Source organism: Podarcis muralis, chromosome 2 (assembly GCF_964188315.1).
Source record: "Podarcis muralis chromosome 2, rPodMur119.hap1.1, whole genome shotgun sequence".
Classification (NCBI taxonomy): Eukaryota; Metazoa; Chordata; class Lepidosauria; order Squamata; family Lacertidae; genus Podarcis; species Podarcis muralis.
The window spans coordinates 2,514,510-2,531,052 of record NC_135656.1 but is presented as its reverse complement, the minus strand read 5'-3'; the positions used below and the strand labels follow the sequence as shown (position 1 = coordinate 2,531,052).

At 46.4% G+C, this 16,543-nt stretch overlaps 1 protein-coding gene across 1 annotated transcript in view; it reads right to left on the bottom strand.

Moving 5' to 3' along the window:
• The window catches only part of PPP1R1A (protein phosphatase 1 regulatory inhibitor subunit 1A), a 72,858-nt gene that overhangs the window by 6,503 nt on the left and 49,812 nt on the right, over positions 1–16,543 (bottom strand). Inside the window, exons 3-5 of the mRNA XM_077923742.1 lie at positions 6,453–6,490; positions 4,973–5,036; positions 2,784–2,987 (exon numbers count right to left, since the gene is read on the bottom strand). Of these exons, the coding sequence (XP_077779868.1) occupies positions 2,784–2,987; positions 4,973–5,036; positions 6,453–6,490 (306 nt within the window). The remainder of the gene's footprint in view (positions 1–2,783; positions 2,988–4,972; positions 5,037–6,452; positions 6,491–16,543) is intronic.

The window sequence follows — 16,543 nt, the reverse complement described above, 5'->3', positions numbered from 1 at the left end:
ATCCAGAGAGAATCGTGTAGTGAGGTCTTCATTTCCAAAATCAGTTCTCTGTGCCATCACACAAACTGTAGCCTCCTGACAATGCAAGAGGCACTGTGATTTGACAAAAGCAGGGGTGGGGGAAGTGTGCACAGGAAACCCCGTGTGTAGGTACATAGAATCACCTGCATGATGCATGCACCTCTATCCCATAATTTACTTATGCAGCTCTATGTATGAAGTGCCATAGGGTGGAGTTATTAAGAGAGCCAGGCTAACTGACTGGGCACTGCGGCTTATTCCATCTCTTAAGGATGGCAGTTTCATGCCACTGAGTCCAACTCTAAACCTCTCTTGAATCACGCTCTTACAAAACATCAAAAAGGAACTAGAACTACCATTCCTTTAACCAAAATTCAAGACATCCAAGAGTTTTTAGGTTCTTGCAAGGAGAATGAATGTGATAATGCTGGTCCCTGTGATGGGTTTTGTTTTGGGTGTATTGTCTTTTGCTGCTTCGTGATACTGGGCCAGTTTGTATTAAAAATACGGCTAGCTCAAAAGATTCTTGTTGATGCTGCCTTAGGCAAGTCAAAATGTTGAACTCTTCACCACTGTGTCCTATTACAAAACAAGCCACCTAACATTTCCAAGAGTTGACTGGATTTACATCTTCTCAGTTTCATTTTAAATCCTTGTAATTTAAATCACATGCTATTGTGCTGGACATTCCTTAATCTGGACTGAATCTCACCCTCAGATTCCTGGACATCTATCAGTTACATAGATTAGAAACCTCTGTCTATGGAAGCGCTGAAAAGTGTAAGATGCTACCTCTTTTACCAGTCCTTTACTATTGTGATTGTACAATTCATTCAGTCAACAGCAGCTCTCCCTCTCTCTCTCTCACACCCCCCCACACCCCCACCCCACCTTTCTAACACAACACTGTTTCTCTATAATGCACCCTCTGGAATTAGGAAAAAAAAGGTGAGTTCAGGAGGGACACAATAGATGTATATAAAATTGTACACAGCAAGGAGAAAGTTCAGAGGCAGATGTTTTTCTCCATTTTTCATAATGCTAGAACTTGGGGACATCCAAAGAAGCTGAATGTTGGAAGATTTAGGTCAGGCAAAATTAAACACTTCTTCCCACAGTGCATAGCTACTGTGCAAATCGTTCCCACAAGATACAGGAATGACCACCCACTTGGATGGCTTCAAAAAGGGCTGGATAAATTCACGGAGGGAGGAGCAGGCTGTCAATGGCATCTGCTTGGCCCTCTCAGAACAGAAACCTGGACCAGATGGGCCATTAGCTTGATCCAGCCGAGCTCCTATGTTCTCACTTGGGGCAAGCAAAAGAAGAACTGTTCTTGTTGAGTCTCCCATATAACAGACACACATTTTCGCATAAAATAGCCCAAACACCTTGGACCTGTTTTGCCTTTTTATTATGCCCCCAAAGCCAAGTTCACGAGGAGAAACATGGTCAAATGCCTGCCACTTTTTTTACTCCCTCCAGCTTACAATTGTGCCTGTGCCCCAGGGTAGCTGGGAGAGATCAAGGTGGCTCTTGGTTGAATCCCCAGGAAATGACAAGGGCAATTTCAGCCCAGCAGCTAAGCCTCTGCCAAGGGTGCCCTTCCTCCAGAGGTGCAGGCAATGGTCTCCAAGAGAAAGCTGAGGAAGGCCCCTAGCCTGACTCTACGGTTAGGCTGGCCCTGGCTGAAGTTCCAGTTGTTATACCTTGAATGACAGCTTCCCATAGCATGCTCCTCAAAAGCTGTGAGTTCTCAACCAAGGGAAATAATAAAACATACATTACTTGAGCTTAGTGTTGGGGGAGAACCCCACTCACAACCCTTGGTGGGACATGACACAAGTCTCTAGGGAAGCAGTTTGCTCTTTTTGTCTGTTCCCTGCTGCACTCTGAAGTCCTGTTTATAATGGAAAACAAGAGCAGCCATCTTCCCTCTTCTGTGAAATGTCAAAGGGGAGACCACAGCTGTTTTGAGCCCATCATCCAGCCGCAGCACTTTGCAGGACACGCTCACACTATGAATATTTGACAAGGGGCTTGGGCAGAGCTTGTTAGAGAGAACATCCCTGATAAATCATTTATCAAGACAGGGAGTGGATCAAAACGCTTCCCTCCAGGAAGGCCTCCCCCCCCCCCCCCAGGACTCAAGCAAAGCTCGGCTATCATTTTGAACTACAGCCACTAGAGGCCACTGTTTGATCTCCTTATTAGACAAAGGATTTTTTGGCATGACTTTGCCTTCAGGCTGCCTGCTGCAGTGTGGGGGAGAAGAGTGTCCTGCCACACACACAGGCTATTAGCATGATCTGCAGCAGCACCGTGTTAATGCACAGCTTGCTTTCACATAGGCTGTCATGGACCAATCATATTACATGGACCATTAAAAACAACAACAACAGATTCCAGAGTGGTGCTATGCAGATAAAGGGCTGCACAAATCAGAATAGACCTCTATGCCCCCACTGAGTTCTATGGGATAAAATGAAGGGTTGCCATATGTCCTCTTTTTCCAGGACATGTTCTCTTTTTCATGGGTACATAAAATGAGGTCATCATAGTTATCCATTGTTAAAAGTAGAAGTTGGCAAATGTGTCCTCTTCTTTGCTCTTCTAAATATGATAACCCTAAAATAAAGCATAAAATGTAGGCTAACTTTCATAAACCTGGTGCCCTCCAGATGTTTTGGACGACAACTCCCTTCACCCATGCTAGCTAGGAAAAGTGGGTTAATGCCTCTAGTTGACTGAAACATACTCACGTTCCTCCAGGCCAATGGGCTCCCCCTGCTGAATGCCCAGCTGAGCATGAGCTTGGGCCAAAGGGCAACTCCCAGGACTGTGGCCAGGTTCTGAGTTGGCATGAGGGCAGCAGCTTGGACTGTGTGGCTCCTGGCTCCCAGTGCTGACATCCTCCTCATCCGCCTGCTGCTTGCAGAGATGGTGCTCAACCATCAGCTGGAGCTCTGAAAGGGGGAGGAGGGGAGGAAGAAAACCTCATGAAAAATATGAAATTTAAAGAGTCTGGGACAATTTCCTGTGCACACATTTAATTTTTTTAAGCCCAGTTGTAAAAAAGGAGAGTTGTTCATTGAGAAACATTCAGCTACCAGTAGGCAGTGGCTTTTGATGACTTGGGAACTGAAGGAAGGTGTTGTTGTAGCCCAACACACAGGGTTGTGGCCAACGAAATAGTCCCTTTGGTGCAAGGATTTCTGCCTGTGTACCAGGACTTTCTCTCCCTCTCCTCTCCTGCCCCCTGTGCAATTTGTTCCAGAGGGTTGGGGTAAACCACAGAATGGATTTAGATGTGGGGGAGGCAAAGTCCCATTGTGGAGATGTGCCAACAGAAAGACTTTGTTAGTTACAATCCCCCAAGGTTGAAGAACAGTGTTCTAAACCACTTCCTGTACTCCACGCTTCCTACCCCTGGGCTCCTTTATATACTTTACCTGGGAGTAAGTTCCACTAAACTCAGGAGGACTCACTTCTGTGCAGATATGCATAGGAGCACATTGTCAGTGCCATTATCACCCTTTTTGACCCAATGCCTAATGACCTTTCTTCTTTCCAACTAGTATATGAATATTTGACCTTGAATCCTGGTTGTCAGAACTTGAACCTGTTTTCTGGAAAACAGAATTTCTCCATCACCCACAAGTCATAATGACCTCTAGTTATGGAACCTGTTCCTCTTTCAACCCTGATCTATCTGTGCTCCAAAATGGATCCTGTGACTCTGTCACAGCCTGAGAATTGTGCTCTGCAAGGCTTAAAAAATAGCAGGGTGGGCAAATTGGAGGGAATGTAGAGCAATGCAAAAGATAAAGTGGTTCAATGTAAAATTTATGAGGAAAGATTGCAGGAGGAGGAGGGGGGACCAGACACATTTAGTCAGAAAGAAAGAAGAAAATTGTAGATGGGAAAACACAAAGACAACTTAGAACCCATCCACAAGTACAGAAGAATCACACAGGACATCTTTGTGGGCACTTCAGAATGTTCAACTGCAAATGGGAGTCGGTAGGTTTGCATGAGTGAAAAATAACTAAAACCCTCACTACAAGCGGATATCAGGTTGGCAACTGTTCTACATGCAGGGATCCATCTTAAATTGGTACAGACCCACTGGGGGGGAGGTGTGGGTCTTCCATGGGTATAGATCACGTCTTTAAGAGTTGGACATTCTGGAGCAATGCCATGAATGAGCATTTGTAAAAATAGGTTGGGAGAAGCATCTGCCTAGGGCTGTTTACGTGCAAATGGGCTTAAGACCAGTTGGGGGAAACAGAATGGATTGGATGACCTTTGAAGGTACCTTCCAGTCCTATAATTAGAGGATGCTTGTTTAAAAATAAATCCTAATCTCTCTTAAACAACCATGTCATTAATTACAGGATGGCATTCCTGGGATACTGCCAAGCAAGGGACATAGCAGTGTGTCTGTGTGTGCGCATGCGCATGCACACCTTTGAAAAAACAGCCATTCCATCTGTGGGCCTTCAGTGCTTTTAGCAAGCAAGTCAATAGACAGCCAGACAAAAACTTGTGCTGGCTACTGACCCTGCCATTACCTCACAAAGAGAAGGGGGAAATACTACGGGGGTGAAACATGCTGCCATTTGAAGGAGCTGTGGCTGTAAGCCCCAAAGCTCTCCCCCATCTCCAAGTGGGGAAGACACAGGGGTTTAGCCTATCCTGCACAGAACCTCACTGACAGAACTCTTGATCTTCTCTAGAGTGCAGAGAAAGACATTGTGCCAAGCCTTTCAGAGCGGGAGAAAGCAGCGAGAGAGCTTGTTGCTTTCAAAGCACTGCCAATATCCGTACGAAGTTAAGAAAAACCTCAATTCCTTCCCAGAGTGAAGCAACATGCTCATGCTGGGTAGTGGCAAGAACCATTAAGGGTCCTTCACTAGTCAACTAGTCCCTAAACTGCAGCCACTGTTACCTTTCATGGTGGGGGTGGTGCGAGAAACCTTCTTCCTCTGCCTTGGAGACATCGACATTCCTGGCTGTAAAGAAAGGTGGGGGTGGGGGGAGAGGTGAAAATACCTAAGGAGCCCCTAGGTGGAAACTCTGGAGCAAAACTTTAGCTATGTCCTGAATCTGGAACCTGCCAGTTCAGGAATGAAAGAGAAGATGCTCAGTGAGAACAAGGCCTCTCAAAATGCAGCCTCTCTTCTCCGATGGGCCCGGTCCATCTGGAGAGAAAGTGCCACTGCCTGATGGGCAGGTGCCTTTAGTCTACATAGCAACAACCTGCCAGAAGAAGTCCCTCCCCACCTGCAGCCCCTCCCTTCAAGATTCAAACCAAAAAGTGTGCCTGATTTGTCCACTCCCATGGAGGCATGATGTGGCAAGTGCTCCCATTCACTGCAGTCTCATGGCAGGAAAACCAGCAGCTCTTGACTTTCTACTCACTATGGGGCTCTTAAAGCAGGGGTGAGCAGCCTGTGGGCACATGGGCCAAATTGCCAGACCTCCCCATTAGACTTGTGAGACTGTTCTGTGGAAGCCCATCTTACACCTGACATGGCATCAGGTGTGAGGTGGTTATGGGTGAGGCTTCAAAGGAACATTTGGGAACTTAAGGTGCATTCTGGATTACTCCTTTGATGGTACAAGGTGAGCCCCCACATGCCCATCAGCTGACAGTAGGAGGTGGAAGATGCTGGTGAACCGCTCTACATTTGGAGAAGAATTTTAGCAGCTCCTAAAACTTGCCACATTAGGAAATATTTCAAGGCCAGGAATTTTTCCCTGGCTAGATTAAAATCCAAATGAGGTAAGAAGTGTTAGCTCCCCCCCCCCCCACCCATCCACACCAGATCTTGCCGCCAGCACCATCACGACACCCTCCTTCAAGCCACTGCTTAAGTCAAAGAAGAGGAGCAGCAGTGGCAAATGCTCCCTCTGTCCTCCTACCATGAGATCAGTAGCTCTTCTGAAGACTTATATGATTACCAACTGAAATGAAAGGATGTGCATTAGGTGGTGGAGCTGGTGGTGATGGCAAGACTTTTGGTGAGGATCAGAAGGCACCCTTCCGAGCACTTGGATTGGCTTAGAAAGATAATATTCTTTCTTTCTCACTCCCCAAATTAATGTTAAATAAATACCACTTTACTATACAATCAAGCAATGAAGCCTTTTCCTGGACTAGGTGCATGGTGGGAGAAGGTTGCCTGTGTCAATGCTTGCCAACAAACAACCCCCCATCCTCTTCACATAGAAAGCTAGCACACCAGGGAGAACCTTTTCACTGGCATTTCATTTTTCTATGTGCATGGAGAATTTTCACTGGGAGTGCCTTAAAACTGTATCAGCAGCTTGAAATGCCTCTATCCAGGACATACTTTAGCACCCAATTTTGCTGGATAAATGAAACTGGACTTCAGTTCCTCACCCCTTGGAGAAGTTGTACATACCTTCAAAAGAGGGTTGGGGAGCCGGTCTTCATCAATTTCTGGGAGAGAAAGATTTGTATGTGTGGAGAGGAGACACAAGGGAGGGGAAAAAGAGCAATACGTTAATAAAGAAGCAGACAGAATCATGCCATGATGAAGGGGGCATAATTTTGGCAAGCCAGGGGGAGTCACCAAATCAGTCAGGAGATAAACCTGGTTCACTTGTTTCAGAACAGGTGCAAGTAACGCCCTTAGCTGCCCCCCAGAAAATCATGCACAAAAGGACGCTGCTTATCCTCAAAAATCCTGGGAACTATAGTGTAGTGGTGCTGGGAACTACAGCTCTGTGAGGGGCAAACTACAATTCCCAGGATTATTTGGGGGAAGGATAGCATGAATGAGAAAACTCCCGTGGATTCTCAGAGTGTATTGAGTGGAGTTCTTCCATAATGTTGTTATAATGTGGTGGTGGCTCATTAAACTTTTGGAATGTTTCATTTTATGGATTAAATTGCTTCTCATCAAATTCATTTCAATTTATTGTGTTTCTATGGTTCTCCTTGTTGTAGTACTTTTTGGGTCTGAGAATGCCTAGTCAGAGAAATGTAAAAGAATGACTGATGGATGTGCAAACAAGCAATTAGGACTGACTGAGCATTGCTTTTGACTTTTAACCAAAAAATAAAAAACAATATAAAATCAATACAGAAAATATTTCCCTCATTGGGCCCAAAGAGGTATTTCCTGCCAACTCATCCGCTAATCAGTTTTACCCAGGACAGGAGGTAAGTGGAAAAAGACATCTGAATACTAGATGTGAACATCACTAATCCGAACATCAGACCTGACCCAGGATTGGAGCTGCAGCCAGGCACACACGTAGCCCAGTTGAGGAGAGAGGCAGCACTGCGGCTGACTCTCCTGCACTCCACCCCCAGGCTTGACCCGGGAGTGGAGCTACTGCAGCCGGGAGCAAGGAAACTGGCTCGGCAGCTCCCTCGCCCACCAGAGCCAGGCTCCAATGGGGGAGCCTATCATGGGGGTGCCTAGTTGCGTCCGGGCCAAAATGCGTCCGGGCCACACACCCCTCAGCCCCCCACTCTAAGCCACTGTGGGTGACAAATGGGTGGGGTCCCTCCTCCAGCAATGAGATAGTGATAAGAACAAAACCCAGAGTTCAGAGTTTAGTTTTGTGTGATGTGAGGGAGAGGAAAAAGTAGCAAGCAGAGGGTCAGAGAGACATGGCTGATTTCTGCTTGAATCCATGGTTGCAGCTATCAAAGAAACAATACCCCTTTGGGGTGTTGATGCTGGGAACCCCTCCATTGTAGGCGCAGGTTGTATATATGCGTAAAGAAGCCTTATATCACAGACACCACAGTCTCTGCCATGCCTCATTCCCAAAAGGAAACACGAACCCCGGGTAAACGGCTGTAACCCCTGGAATCTTGCACTGCTTGGAGATAGTGTTGGTGCACAACAATGTGTTAGGAATAAGGGCAGTACTTCCTGAGGGCTGCTTCATTTACCCTCCATGACTTCAACATTATAGGTGTGTTCAGGATGCATCTTCCCCTTCAAAAGCACGACTTTTGCTAAATAGAAAGCTAGCAGGCAAACATTTGACACAGCCTCTAATATTTCACACACCACACAGGGTACCTAATTTGGAGCGGCTCTGTCACCCAGGAAACGTAAGAGGGTGTTGTCATGGGAACTAGAACACTGCTGGACTACCAGGCCCCCCTTCTGTAACTCCAGCAGACCAGAAACCATTCCGGCAGGATCCCAGAAACTCACAGCTCCAACATGCTACTAGACACCAAGCAGGATTAAACAGATTGTAAGGGAATGGGACTTAACCGAAACAGAGTCTGCCAGAGGGCATGGCCCATTCAGCAATGATCTGAACTGTGCCGCTTTTTCTTTTATAAAGTCAGCTACAAATACACCTTTTGTGAGATATACAGGCTTAGGAATAATCATGGAGAAAAATGTGTTTCACAAAAACTGTCTCTTTGGTTTTGAGCCACGAGAACCCCTACAACGTCTGAAGACGCTGCACAACTGCAGTGTTAAGCAAACCTGCCCAGAAGCAATATAGAGAATTTGATAGAGAAAAGGGTCCGAATGGACACTTAAAAGAATAAAAGAATTGTGAGTGCATTAATTGTACCTTCCCCCACTTTTCTGAGGCAGGGTGGGGGTGGAGATTAGGCTCAGAATCATGAGGGAGCATGAGGGAGGGTTAACCCTTTCTCCTGTACTGCAACTGCAGTGAAAAACAGCCCACTCCCAGGGAGCGAAGGCAGTGGCGGATTTATGGGCAACCTAAGCAAACAACAGGTTAGGGCCTCAGACTATGAATGACCTCTAAATATGAGGGTTTGCATTCAGCTAAATTTTACTCATAGTAGACCTTTTGAAACGAATAACCCTAACTTAAGTCATATGTTCATTAATTTCAGTGGGTCTATGCTGAGTAAAAGGGACACGGGTGGCGCTGTGGGTAAAAGCCTCAGCGCCTAGAGCTTGCCGATCGAAAGGTCGGCGGTTCGAATCCCCGCGGCGGGGTGCGCTCCCGTTGTTCGGTCCCAGCGCCTGCCAACCTAGCAGTTCGAAAGCACCCCCAGGTGCAAGTAGATAAATAGGGACCGCTTACTGGCGGGAAGGTAAATGGCGTTTCCGTGTGCTGCGCTGGCTCGCCAGATGCAGCTTGTCATGCTGGCCACGTGACCTGGAAGTGTCTCCGGACAGCGCTGGCCCCCGGCCTCTTGAGTGAGATGGGCGCACAACCCTAGAGTCTGTCAAGACTGGCCCGTACAGGCAGGGGTACCTTTACCTTTTATGCTGAGTAAAACTTACACTAAGTTGACATTTTTACTGAATTTCAAGTCTTACATAATTGGCTTTTTAAAAAATTAAAGGAAACTGGGGAAAGATACTCTAAAATAGACACAATTGTTCTGATAGGACCAAAAATATACACCAAAAATAGCATTGATTTTAGCACCACTACGGACCTCTTAAACTCCACATGGCCTGGGGCCTCACTGTATCTTAATCCAGTGCTGACAACAGGGAAGGACTTGGGTCTTTCACATTTCAGTGGCACCTTCTGCAAGGCCAAAATTCAGAGCCTCCCCCCCCCCACCTCTCACCTTCCATTCTACTCAATTCACTATGTCTTGGTTGCAATGCCCTGCAGCGCCCCCTAGGTGTGGGGCCCTAAATCCGCCTCTGCTGCAAGGAGGGATGCTCTCCCTGCCCCTGGCCATGCAGAAGGCCAGCTTCCATTGGCATCAGAAGAGTATGGGCTGGTGGTGTGGGGCAGGAAGGGGAAAGGGACCAGTCTTGGCTATCTGGACCGTCCATGTCTTTCCTCCACCCCACCCCCACCTGTTCACTCAGGCTGAAGACAGATGTGGCATTTAAAGGGGAAATCTACTGAGGAATCCACCTAATAACTTGCTGCTTCCTGGTGAAGAATAAGCATGCATTTATACTGGCCAGGAACTTCCAAAGCATCTCTACTGCCTTACAAATGCTACATTCCATCTTCAGCCAAAAAGACCCAACCCTGGAAACCAGAGATCCGGAGTTTAGCCTTCAGAATTGCTCCTTCAGAAACAGAACCTGTTTATACATATCCTCCATCTGAGATCTGACTTCATATTATGCTACCAGAGGGGGCTCAGCACAGCATTCAATATTGATGTGCACTGTAGCAGCGACTCCATACAGTGGCATACTCTCTCTCTCTCTCTCCCCCCCCCCCCATTTAACAAACACATTTTCTTCTTTTCTGCTGCTGTGGCTGTTGGGTCTCAGAGGAAGGGATGGTTTTGGAATTCGCAAAGAGGAGCGTGTAATTTCTTGGCTTTCAGATTATCTCTGCTCCATTTGAAGATCAAACACAGGTGCCTCCTGGCAGAAGGGGGGGGGTGCTGGTTTATGTCAGGAGAGGGAGTTGAAGAAACACTGTGTGGAAACCGTAATCAGAGCATGATACAGGCGCATGTGTTGTGTGCTTGCAAGACTGCAGCATTTTCTCTCTCTCTCTCAGCCAATCTGCTTTGTGTGGTAGGAAGAAGACTTGCACTTTAGATGTGCTAGATAATAACACAGAGCAAGTTGAATCTAGTTTGCATTTGCAACTCCCATAAAAAGGCAGAGAAAGCCTTTTTGGGGGCCTCATTCAACCCCAGCATTTTTTGTTCTCAAATGAGCATTCCTGGCAGGGAGGAAAATTCAGTCTAGCCCAGGATGATTGGCACTCACAGTCATATGATAATCTTGCAATCAAGGGTGTTTTTAGAAGAAGGCACTGCCAGACAAGTTCTACAGCAGGGATGAAGGACCTGGTGCCCTCCAGATGTGTCGGGACTACAAATCCCATCACCCATGTCCATGTTGGCTGGGACGGATGGGAGTTGGAGGGCCACAAGTTCCCTATTCCTTCTCTACAGGAAGATTGCCTAAGCTAGCTTTTCCTTGCATTCCTGCGAACATAAGACCATTGAGACATCTGACATGCAGCTTGTTCAAGCAAGCATAAGCAAATCACCTTTCTCTTAACTTTGAAAATGAACTTGGTAGGCTGGCTCCAGGTAGAACTTCCCACAAAGCAGGGCTGGTTCCAGGTAGTAGGAGAAATTGGCTCGTTATGGTGAACAAGTCCAATATTTTCTGAACACCTTATATTACAGGGGTGGGAGAGCTGCAGCCCTCCCACTCCCATCAGCCCCAGTCAGCATGGCCAATGGTCAGAGATGATGGGTGTCATAGTCCAGTAATGTCTGGAGATCCATGGATGTCCCTCGCCCTGTATAGAAAGATAGGCACATCAGTGGCACAAATCACCTCGTTCCAGGGTGCTGGAAGGGCTGGGGAAAGGCCAGTTAGCCTGAATGTATGACTGAAGGCATAGCCATCTAAATCAGGGGTGGCCAGAAGGTTGTTCTGGATCTACTGGCTGATATCTTTGTGATCTGAAGTAGACAGGCATGGCTTTCTGAAGGCCAGTTGTTTAACAATGGCAGCAGCAAAATGTATTGTGGTGCTGAAATGGAAAAAGTTAGGGTGGGGAGTTATCCAGGACTGGTGGGGTGGGGGGCCAGCATAGCAGAGGTAGTCCACCCACCCTAACCTTTGAATTCATTCTTGCCACTTTCCATCTCTCCGAGGAGGATATTTTCTCCTGGCTGATGAAGCATGACTCACAACTGCTGAGGCTGACCCCTTTCATGCTAAGAGATGGAGCACAGAACCTTCCTTACTGAGTGATATATTCAAACCCCTTCTTCCCTCCATTGTGTTTCTAAAGGAGTATCATAGATGCAAAGCAGTGAGTGAAGGAGACTGAGCAATTACCAGCAGAATAAAGTGGGTTCACCTATCAGCTCCAGGGAGCTGCTTAGCCTTGAGATAAAAGAGCTTTAATTTATGCAGCTAGAGGAATTTAACTGCTTTTTGTTGCTAAATCATCCACACACACACACACACACACACACAGACAGACACGTGTGTGTGTGTGTGTGTGTGTGTGTGTGTGTGTGTGTAACCCTTCTTGGTGCAATAGCATGCAAATGTTCATAACATCCTACCCCCACCTACTCCAGTAGAGTGGGAAGGCAGCTAAGGTCATGCCTACCCAGGCTGTGTTGATTACTTTCCTGATTTGTGATGCAAATGAATATTGTATTATCAGCTACCCCATTTCCTAAGACAGGAGTGGGGAACCTTTTTCAGCCAGAGGGCACCCAGTGTGCTTTTATCTTTGCACAGTGGGCTAGTTTCTATACACATGGTGGTATTCAACAAACATTTGCAATAGGCAGCTCTACTTAGCCCTAAAGCATGCAGGTGCTCCCATGAGGGTCTCGGTCGGAACACACAAAATCCATCTCCCTGGTCCTCTAATAGGAAGACCACAGAAGTCATTCTGATGCAGGGGTCCTCAAACTTTTTGAACAGGGGGCCAGTTCACTGTCCCTCAGACACTGTTGGGGGCCAGATTATATTTTGAAAAAAATATGATGAATTTTGTTGAATTTCTACCTGTCATGTAGCTGCAAAATGCCTGTAACAATCATAAATGTGAACTATTTTTCCTAGGAGTGTTCCTGTGCATTTAGCTGCATGGCAGGCAGAAATCAAAGAGATCCCCCCCCCCCCAGGTATGAATGAAGAATACATTTAGCAGGCTTCTGCCTGTCATGCACTGTTAAATATACAGGAGCTCAACCCAACTAGGAAAAGCAATAATGCATCTCAAACAATTAAAGGTAAAAGGTAAAGGACCCCTGGATGGTTAAGTCCAGTCAAAGGCGACTATGGAGTTGCGGCACTCATCTCGCTTTCAGGTCAAGGGAGCCGGTGTTTGTCCACAGACAGCTTTCTGGGTCATGTGGCCAGCATGACTAAGCTGCTTCTGGCGCAACAGAACACCATGACGAAAACCAGAGCGCATGGAAACACTGTTTATCTTCCTGCTGCAGTGGTACCTATTTATCTACTTGCATTGGTGTGCTTTCAACTGCTAGGTTGGCAGGAACTGGGACAGAGCAACATTGCAGGGAGACTCAGTGGTTTAGACCACAGCACCACCAGCATCCCGTATCTCAAATAATACTGCAGAAACAATCCAACAAGTAGTGGGGAGGCAGGAATGGGGGGGGGAGGAGGGAGGGAGGGAGGGAGGGAGAGAGAGAGAGAGAGAGAGAGAATAAGCCCTAGCACAGCTAATAATAATAATAATAATAATAATAATAATAATAATAATAATAATTTTATTATTTATACCCCGCCCACCTGGCTGGGCCTCCCCAGCCACTCTGGGCGGCTTCCAAAAAAATATTAAAATACTGTAATACATCAAACATTAAAAACTTCCCTGAACAGGGCTGCCTTAAGATGTCTTCTGAATGTCATGTAGTTGTTTATCGCTTTGACATCTGATGGGAGGGCGTTCCACAGGGCGGGCGCCACTACCGAGAAGGCCCTCTGCCTGGTTCCCTGTAGCTTTGCTTCTCACAATGAGGGAACCGCAAGAAGGCCCTCGGCGCTGGACCTCAGCGTCCGGGTAGAACAATGTGCATTTTAACACCAGTATGTGAGACAGAAATCTGATGGCTGGACTTTGTTTAATCAGGGGTGGTAGAAATCACCACCAGTTGCATTTTATCCATGTTGTGCAGCTGTGTAATACAATATTGTATAAGCAGAGTTCCTGTGCATCCCAAGCTTCCTCCCTCTTGGGGAGGATGGAAGGTTGGACCTCTGGCTGCTATACGTCTGCTCAATACAATACATGCACTTACATTCACTTATTCATTAATTGCCCTGTAACATGGCTCTCTGGGCAATGTAACAAGAAATGTTTAAACACAACTTGAAAAATGTTAAAAAGACAAGAAGAAAAAGAAGAAAAAACCCCCACCCCGATTACGGTCCAAACATACCACAGCTAAAAAGATCCAAAACATCACAGACTATTCCATATACTGTATTTTTCATGTATAAGGCTAGGTTGTTTCCCTAAAAAATAATGTCCAAAATTTGGGGATATCTTATACACAGATAGATCTTTCCCCCCCATTTTCTTAAATCGGAGTCCCTCAAAATAGGGGGCGTCTTATACATGGGGGCGTCTTATATACTGAAAAATTCGGTATATACTGTATATAAATCTACCCTGAGCTCCTTGGGGAGGAAAGACAGGATATAAATCCAAATAAACACACACACACAGCAATTCATCTAGTCCTCCAGAAAGCCAAAATAATCTCATAAGCACTAAGAACATAAGAATTGTGTCTAGTCACGGCTGCCCACAGGCAGAAATCCAGCAGGCGAGGAGATGCGTCTCCCCTCATCACAGAGAGGAGCAAATTTGAGCCCGCTCTGTCAGTCCTCACACAGCGTGGCGTTTTGGCTGGCAGGCCGGATTGACGAGCCTGGTGGGCCGAATCTGGCCTGCGGGCCTTAGTTTGAGGACCCCTGTTCTGAAGCCTTGAAGCTCCACTATCCTCAGGTTCCTCTTTCTCAGACAAGTGCTCCTGTCCCTAGAGCAGGAGTGGGGAACCTGTGGTTTCCAGATGTTGCTGGATTGTGACTCTCATAGACCTTTGAACATTGATCTAGGGCTGATGGGAGCCCAGCAACATCTGGAGGTCCACAGGTATCCGCTCCTTCTGTATGCGAGGGGTTTTAAGCTCAGCCAAGCTGACACCTTTCACTTCCCTCATGGAACCTGAACTACAGACATTCTTTCTCCCTGAGCAATTGCTATGTTTATGGTCTTGCCATGCCATGATGTCAGCTCAGCCAGCTGGCATCAGAGGCTGCACCAGCACCTAAGCAATACAGTGCAATGTTTTTTGCTTTGGACCTCTTGGAAATAACCATGTTGCCATGCATCCTTATTCTGTGATGGATATCTTTCACAGACTGCTCAGACAGAGCTCCCTCTAGGCCAAAACATATTTCCCTCCAGTAAAAAGTATAGCAAGGCTGTTCCTGGAACAGTGCTGCCCATTTCCCACTCTGGGGCACCACAATCTTGAGGATTTTAGGAATATGCTATGTCCTTAGGAGTCCTGGAGGGACTCGGTCATATTTGATCATCTAAGAGAGGTTGCTTTTACCAAGTCTGCCATGCTCAGCAGAATGTCGCTGACATTTGTCAGCTTGCTAGAGGGAGCCAGTGTCCTTAATGGGATAGCAACACTTTCCTTTACAGAATGGATTGGTCCAAGAGGTCTTCTAAGGGTGAGCATGAGCATCTTGGCTGTTCCATCCATGGAGGGGTCTCCAGGTGCGGAGTCAAACGTAGTCATCTCTTAGGGTGTGTTGTTTTAGAGGTAAAACTGAATTTTTATAAATTTATTCAGTGAGTGGTCTTAAAAATATGTTTTTGGATGTGAGTAATTAAAATTTGCTATTATTTTTATGATTGGACAACAGTTAACTTCATAAGTCTATGTTTGATGAAGAAACACATAAACTGCTTTCAGACAACCAAAGAAATTTAATTTTACCTTCTGAAAATGTCAGATAATGCTAATTAATTAATTAATAATATAACTGCAAGTACTTGGCAATCATTGTTAATGATTTCTATGCAATTTTACACACATTTTAATTATCAAGCAAGAATAATTAATTTAAGCAAAATATATTTTGATTTCCCCAACTTTTTAGCACCCCTCATTCTTGGAATTTGAAAGTCTAAAAATTCAACACGCCTTAGTAATCCATGCTAACCCCATGAAGGTGACGATAGGCCCCCACATTGGGGCAGGGGGGCAGGTGTTGCATTCAAATAAGTACAAAATTCCCCTGGATCAGTCCTGTCATTGTGATCCAGTGACTGGTGTGAGAAGGTCCACTCCCAGTTCTGACCCCAATATAATCCTAGTGGACCAGAGGCAGCTGCCTTACACCAAATCAGACATCAAGCCTGGTGACTGGCAGCGGTTCTCCAGGGCTTCAGACAGGCTCCCTTTCCCAGCCCTGCCTGGAGATGCCAGGAGATTCCTGCACGTAAAAGAGGTGCTCTGCCACTGAGCTCCATTGAGGTGTCATCTACACAGGCTGCCCTTACAGACTCATAGAAGTTGGAAGGGACCCTGAGGATCATCTGGTACAACCTGAATACGCAGCTGTCCCGTCCAGGGATTAAAGCTGCTACCTTGGCATTATCAGCATCACGCTCTAACCAACTGAGCCAGCATTAAGATGAGTCCCATTAAAATCCCAGTGTTGTCCAGCTTTGAACTCCAGATTCCTCCTAGCTCCCAATCTAAGAAAATAATGCCCCCTTTGGCACCCGAGGCTTCTCCAGTCACCCTCCCTTCCCCCACCCACAAAAAGATGTCGTGGCTTGCTGAATATTGCTTGCTCTCAGCGTTATTTGCCAAATCAACAATCCACCATGACAACTTCCTAAATATTCAGACAGACAAGGAAGCAGAGAGAAACACAGGTCAGACAGGCGGTCAATTATCCAGCAGGCAAGAACAGCCAGAGAATGCAACCAGGGACTGAGACTGTCAAGTCTTGTGCAGGCCGGCTGCGGCTGTGGGAGACTGACAGGAAAGGGAAAGGAA